The sequence below is a fragment of the Aplysia californica genome, unplaced genomic scaffold (genome assembly GCF_000002075.1).
Source record: "Aplysia californica isolate F4 #8 unplaced genomic scaffold, AplCal3.0 scaffold00093, whole genome shotgun sequence".
Classification (NCBI taxonomy): Eukaryota; Metazoa; Mollusca; class Gastropoda; order Aplysiida; family Aplysiidae; genus Aplysia; species Aplysia californica.
In genome coordinates this window covers 23,315-30,808 of record NW_004797363.1, presented here as the reverse complement: position 1 = coordinate 30,808, position 7,494 = coordinate 23,315, and the positions used below count along the sequence as shown (strand labels likewise).

General features: G+C 40.1%; 1 protein-coding gene across 4 annotated transcripts in view; it reads left to right on the top strand.

Moving 5' to 3' along the window:
- The window catches only part of LOC101856503 (nucleoprotein TPR), an 80,582-nt gene that overhangs the window by 63,966 nt on the left and 9,122 nt on the right, over positions 1-7,494 (top strand). For all 4 annotated transcript variants that reach the window (XM_035968870.1, XM_035968869.1, XM_035968871.1 and 1 more), the window contains 2 exons: positions 5,816-5,924; positions 6,679-6,785. In XM_035968870.1, coding sequence (XP_035824763.1) covers positions 5,816-5,924; positions 6,679-6,785 — 216 coding nt within the window. The remainder of the gene's footprint in view (positions 1-5,815; positions 5,925-6,678; positions 6,786-7,494) is intronic.

Here is a 7,494-nt window from a genome sequence, read left to right as displayed (position 1 = left end):
GGGCACAGAGATCATGTTATGTCAGATACAACGTTTACACCTTTTTTCATCATTTCAGGGAGCTGTCAACCCTTTTGAAGAAGACGACTGCACTGTGCCTAGTACACCCACCTTGTCCCAGCCGAGACGAGCAGATGGTTTTGCTGAAGCCCTCAAGTATGTATTTGACCTTTGGGGGGGGGGGGGGGGGATGTTGATGGGTTCTCTGTTTTGATCTCAAACTGTTGTCCTAATCCATTGGGGCTAAAATTGGGGGTTGTCATACCAACTCGAGAGTACGTACAACAAGCTAACGCGTGTCCTTTTCCTCATTTCTTACTGACTGCAGCATTTCTTTTGGGAGTGCCGTGTATGGGTACAGCTTCCTGTGCCTCTGTTCTGCTCACCTGTCTGTCTTCAGTATTATAACATGCCATTTGCCTTCCCTTTTTACTTTTACTTTTGATATGTTCTTCATAATATGAGAACATGTTTTGTTCTTTACTGATATATCTAATGAAAGCTATTTTGACTTTTTTGAGAGATTGGGCAAATCTGTGAGCCATGACAAAATGTCTTGTTTGTTCACCCATCAACATGGAATAGAAAGTATAATTCTTAGAATATGTTATAAGAATATTTGTCATTCTTGTCAGGTTGCTGTAGTGTCGCACTCAAAGCGGCAAGATCATTGATTCAGTTCTCAGTTGCACATCGTAAAATGATGAGATGTGGTCCAGGACAGATGCCTTTTTTTTTTCAATTTTGGTCATTTCTCTGAGCAGCTAGTCGATACGTCGCTATCAGAGGAAATGGAATTTTAGTATGTGATGGAAGTATGAGTCTTTGTGGCAACTATGCTGTATGTCAAAGAGGAAATGAAATTAACTATCTGGCAGAGGCAATTACAGCGAGGTGTACGGTCAGAGAGTTGAAGAATGGGGTTCACGAACAATCCCTTTGATATTTTTGTGACCTATCAGCTGCTGTTGTGGTCATGGTGGGGGTACTGCTGTGCTGTTTTTCCATGATGATCACATAACTGTTTCTATGGCTCTCCGTTTCCTCAGCTCCCCGGCTGTCGCACAGAGATTTGTGTTTGGTGTTGAAGGAGCCAACAACCCTGACCTGGCACAGCTGGAGTCTCAGAGAGGTAAAACAGCGGGAGAACTTTGAGAACTTTATAATGATATATTATTGATAATAATGAGAATTTATCTAGTGCGTAATTCCTATATGGCTGTAAGCGCTGTACACTGCAGAATTATCATTTAACCGATGAATCACAAGAGAGAAAAGGTACATTGTGAGACCATTAACAACACACACACACATAGATAGGGGCACACATGCACGCTCACGCACGCGCGCACACACACACACACACACACAGGCACACACACACCTCCCAGACTCACATACAAAATTTAATAGCAGAGGATAACATTGAACAAATGCGGCTTTATAACTTTTAAAAAATCATTTTCTGACGTTATAATACTCATTTTTTGGGGGAGAGAATTTCAAATTCTAGGGGCATAGGTAGAAAAAAAGCTTTTCCATTCAGCTTATTAGACTTTACAGTGGACAATCTCATGTGATTCTCAGTTGCAGACCTCAGATGTCTAGATGGTACATATTACTCAGTATTTTATATTTTTGGGCTTTGTTGCTTATGCAGTTGTGACATAACATAAAAGTGCAATTTTGCTTTTTCTAGATTTGTTGACTGGGCTGTGGTTTGTTGTAAACTGATCTTGACATCAAATAAAATATATATCTAAGATTTTTGGCCTTTCTTTATGAATTTCCATATCTTTTTTTATTTTGAAACCTGTTGTATTTTTGTTGATTCGGTGAGGAAAATGTTTCCTCAGTTGTTGTTTTTTTTCATCAGATTCAGCTGTTTTGTAAACCTTGACTGATTTTCGGAGTAAACTATGTTAATTCAAATACAGTCTGTATATCATTATATTCAGGAGATAAAGAAACATTTAGTGGTCTCTGAGACCATAGTTTTGATGCCCTCTCTTATATTTTAGCAAAATCTGTCATCATTATAGAGACAGAGCTCGTTGAGTTTCTTAGTCTTGTGATGAAAATGATGAAAAGCTCAGACTCTGCAGTTAGTTGCAGGGGTTTTTTTTCCGTTAAACTTTACTAGGATTTAAACGAACCAGACTTTCTACTCCTCTTGTAGTCAGAGGACTTGTAGTTTTCTCTGCTCTTTTTACTATTTCATTGGCATTTGAAATGTGATGGTTAAGCATTTTGCCTTGCATGCGAAAGAGAGTTTGATTCTCATGTTGGGGAGATTCCTACCTATTGAGTATTCTGCCTTTCTACTTGGATACATAGTATCCCACACAGCCCAGGCAGGGTTGAAGTAGCTGACCGTCTAAAAATATTGTCTGAACCATCATCATCATCACCGCCTTTCTCACCCTCCATCAGGCCAGGAACAAACACTTTCCACCTTTCCCTCTCCTGGCCTCTTTATGTTATTTCTATGTCTTCCCACTTATCTTCTGTACATAAATTTCTGTGACTCTTCTCTAGAGAAATTTCATTTGGTCTTCCCCTTGAGATCTTTTGCCCTGTTGGTTCCAATCCAACACTTTTCTTGTTATGCAGCTGACTGACTTCCCGAGAGCATGTCTTATCCATCGCCGCGGCCTTCTTCCTTCGAAAAATAAATAAATATTTCTGCTAGTATTTCTGTAACTTTCAATTTTTACAGGGTCCGGCAGTTGGCCCTCACTGTATCATGGCAGATATTATTCTTTGCTCTCCCGTAGTAAAACTAAGGGCCCTCCCAATATTGTGTCAAAAGTAGATTAAAACATTGTTGCTGATTTTCTAGTTTCTTTCAGTTTTCCTTATCCCTAGTTCCTTTCCTTGAGAAATACAGCAGTTGCAGTGATGAGTGGGTGGTTGGCGGGTGCTCTGGTGTGGTTTACTCCTTCTTTGTATTATGTTACTCTCTAGTAATCCCTCTTATTAGTCTAATCTTCAGCGCTTACATGACCTAATTGTGTGTTTGAAGGTTGTAAAATGTACTAAAACTAAAAACTGATGTGACGACTTGCTGCTGTTGTTTTGTTTTTATAATTAACATTTTTTTTCTTCGCTGCAGCCCTGGGCATGGACGACACCCGCATGGACTTGTCTCAGTTTGATGAGGCCGGAGGTCGCAGTGCTCCCAGCACTCCCACACCACAGACTGGCACAGCAGGTCAGGGCTTGCTCCACATTTCACCATATTAACTGCCAGCTAACTTGTAAAAACAAACGTATTTAATAAATTTTCGAGGGGAAGTACAGAAGTCTATTTTTGTATCGGAGACAGGGCTGCCTAAATCTACCTATTTTCCCGGTAGTTACCGATTTTGGGCCTGTTCTACCACCGTACCGATAAAGGGGTCAAAACTACCAGATTTGCGAAGGGCACTGAGAGGAAAAGTTTAAAAAAGGCAGTTCTGAAGTGTTTCTAATCTTCCCAGTTTTTGCGAAAATCCCTACATTCCGAAAGTCCCGTATTTGCCGCATCATCTTTTACCAATTCCATGCATTACAAAAAAGAGAGAGACGGTAGCTCTTTTAGCTTATTATCGGCATTCTGTAACATAGTATCAGTACTTGCATCCGTAACTTCTCGGATGTTTATGGTAATTCTCGGCAATAAGTTGTTAGAAACTGCCAGATTGCGCATTTCACACACTGGATCCTTCTCCCTCTGTGCGGTTCAGTTGGCAATAGAGATTTTCACGTGCAAATCGGCTAAAATCTGGCAATCTTCCTCCTACCTTTCATACATGCTTTCTATCTGTCTTCAGGGTTTTGTTGCGGCAATGATAGTACATAACAAGATGGGCCACTTCTCTCTTTGAGCCAATTAAAAAAGTGTCCTCAAAATTTGGTGGCGCCCTCTTCACAAAAGCGCACTCTTTGCGAACAGAGTTACCCTACTTGAGTTTTTAAAAATCAAAGTGAAACTAGCAAGTTTTGGGATAAATTTCGGAAGAACGCTTTTAAATGGTTACGCTGACAAAAAATCTCTTCCGGAGGAAAGGGTGATGGTTTTCTTCGTTTAATTTGACTTTAGAATGAAAGGCAAGAGGTCATTTTAAAAAAAATAATAAAATAAAACTCCGCACTGAACGTACCCGAACTGCTGATGAACAGCAGTCGATCTGCGCAAGCAAGGAGGTGCTATTCCTATTCTTCTTCTGGAAAAACGAAAGAGAGCTTCAAAACAGACTGCAGCGCCATCTGAAGCAAAGAGCATACTTCCTGCGGACACTTTTTTGGCTGAGTGGCCCATCTTGTTATTTACTATCTTTGGTTGCGGCTTGAAAATCTGTGCATTTATCATGAAAACGGAATTGCAAATGTTGAAAGAAAATCAGTAGCAGAGCTAAACTTTCGCAGATCTGTCTAAATGTGGGAATTGGTCAGGAGGATTTTACGGCCGGGGAATAAAGCTGTTGTGCAAGAAACTGATGCTAAAATATTTTTGTTCAAACCTCCAATGTTTGGACATTCGACAGTCCAGCGCGTAAATGAAGGAAAATTAGAGTACATGCTTGGTGATTGTATAGTCAAGATTAGTGTTCACAGATTTACCTACTGTCAATGGTGCGATGACAAATTATTTGAATTATAGTGGCAATGGCAAGGGGAACCAGCTTATAAACATTACCAGCAATGGAAAGTTATGCAGGTGAAGTAATCCAAAAAGACAAAATCTTGGTAATAAAAAAAAGTGTTAAATGTTGTTTTCAGTTTCTTCAAACAGGCTCCCAAATGCCATTTTCAACCCTCTAAAAGCACTAAATGTCATATTTTAAGCCCCCTGAATCCCCACAGTGACGCTGTCCTTAAACCCTGCTGGGGGGCCTACGCAGCCCCCAGACCCCCAGCAAGATTTTCATTACTTTCTAGCCTCAGCTGTTGGAAGCGCTGGATACGCACAGACTCTCTCTCTCTCTCTCTCTCTCTCTCTCTCTCTCTCTCTCTCTCTCTCTCTCTCTCTCTCTCTCTCTCTCTCTCTCTCTCTCTCTCTCTCTCTCTCTCTCTCTCTCTCTCTCTCTCTCTCTCTCTCACACACACACAAACATACTCACACAAGTTTTCAAAATATAATTACCCAATATCACAAACAGCATGCCCTGCTCGATGGTAACTACGTGTACTGGCAACGATCAACTTTTTTCCCCCCCCCTTTGTCTTTGCACTACCTGATTTTGGGCCAAAATATCTGAAACTGACCCTGAACTTACCTGAAACGGGAACTCTGAGGTAGGCAGCAGTGCGGAAAATACGTATTCTCTTTTTTTTAGTGTTGCTCATCGCGAACAGAAAAATTATGAACTTTTAAAACTGCATTTGCGAATAATAACGAGAACAAAACCCAGTCAGTCGGAGAGATCTTTTGTTATAAATAGCTTGAATTAATTGAAATCAAGAAAAGTATTTTGAAGGGTTTGGATTGGCTACTGCCCACCATTTTGACCCACGACGTGGGTGGTCTGTTTTTTGGTTTTGAAAAGTTGGCAGCTATGCACCATTTTTCACTGCTAAATAAATATCTGAAGGGACTCTTAAGTGAACAAAATGTTAATGCATCTCTTTTATCTCTGTTTTTTGTGTTTGGAATGTTTTATCTCTTTTTAGAAAAATCGAATTATTTTGTTTGTCTTTTGTTTGTTTCAACCTATTTTTATGTCTTTTTTTTTGTCTCTCAGTTTTTGTTTTTTTAAATAAATTCTTTTGTAACTATATTCTTTGTTTTAGCCTGTGTTGTTTTTATTTCTCCATCATTTAACACAATCAGAACCCATGCCAGCTACACAGGAGTCTGAGGAGGGAATAGGTATGGAGAGTGGCCCGTCTACCATTGATCCTTCAGAGTACATCACAGAGCAAACTCAGGAGAGCCAGGGGTATGTAGCAGCATCGGCCAAACAAGATCATCGCATCTCTTTCATTATCGCCACTAACATCATCAAAGAGATCCTTTTGTACTCTTACATCAAACATTGTGTTTTTCTTTTGTGTATCTCTTTGAATTTTGTTCTTACATTGTGTGGGACATCATTTTACAGTTCATTGATAACATTTATCACCTTTTTAAAAAAAAACGTCACACAACCATTTAAGAAATTTTTTAACAAATGTTACTCAGTTTATACTTATTCAGGGTGTTATTTTTGTTTTTATTAAGCCTTGGTGATTCGCAGAGTATGGAGTGTGTGTTTTTGTTTGTTTGGGGTTGTTGTTGTTTGTTTGTTTTTGGGGAGGGGTTATGTGACAGTTTGTTTTCTATTTTATGTATGTAGGGTGGGCATTTTTTTTTTCTTAATTCCCAGTAAGTCTTGCAATATTTATCACCCTTTTTTTATTTATTTAATTTATCATTTCATGTAAGTACTGTTGTTGCAGTTTAGCACAATTTACTCTGATGATTATATTATACTCTTGCAGTGCCATGTAAAGAAGGGGGGAAAAATAAAAGTTTTTCGTGTAAACGTGTGACTTTCCTAATCTTGTATTGGTAGAATTCTTCTGTTGGAGAAAGTATTGTAATGTTTGCACAGGTGAAGGATACTTTCTTTGATATCCCTACACGAAGTGAGTATGTCATGTATTCAATCGGTGTGCTATTTTCAGTGTCACTTGTTTTGTCTATCTTTGTAGACGGACAGAAGATGTTGAAGTGGAAGAAGATGACTCTCTCCTCGAAGGCGACGGGGATCCTGAAGAAGAAGAGGAGGTGGAAGATGCTGATGCAGAGTCTCAACAAGGTACAAGTGTGTTCTCAATGCTGTGACACCCCTCATCCCAGCCCCACACCACACACATACCACACATTAATGGCATCTAAATAACACAAGGTTCTAACTTTTGGGGGGAGCCTCGTGGCGTAGAGGTTAAGGTGTTCGCCTCTCATTCAAAGGTACCGGGTTCGAATCCAGGTTGCGACCCAAGAATTTTCTTTTAAAAAATTGTCTCCTTTCACCTTCTTTCCTGCTCTATAACAATGTTTCGTCTCCACTTTCTGCCCTCACCTCCTTTGCCCCCTCCTCTGGGCTCCTGACTCTTTCTACTGCTTCTCCTTGGCTAATTCTTACTGCTGTCTCTCCACTACACCCCTGATCTTCTGGTAGAAAAGATCTACACCTAGCCTTCTCGGATAATGGCGAAAAATCTCGGAGGTCCCGTGTGCAGGTTGCGCACATAAAGATCCCTTGGTGGTCTAAAACCGTAGGCTTTGGCCGCCACGCAGGCAAAATTCAAAATTTCCTACCCACTGAAAATGTTTGGTGTGTCCTGCGCGCTCATATGACCTTATGCAGTTGCGGGCGCCGTAAAACACTTACCAAAACAACATAACTTTTTTTCCTGTCATTTTCTTATTATTTATAATCTTGTAAGCAGTGGGCAGAAAACCTCAACTATATGCCAGCCACAAATGCTGCACCGTGATGATGCCATCTAGTCCTTTATTATTTT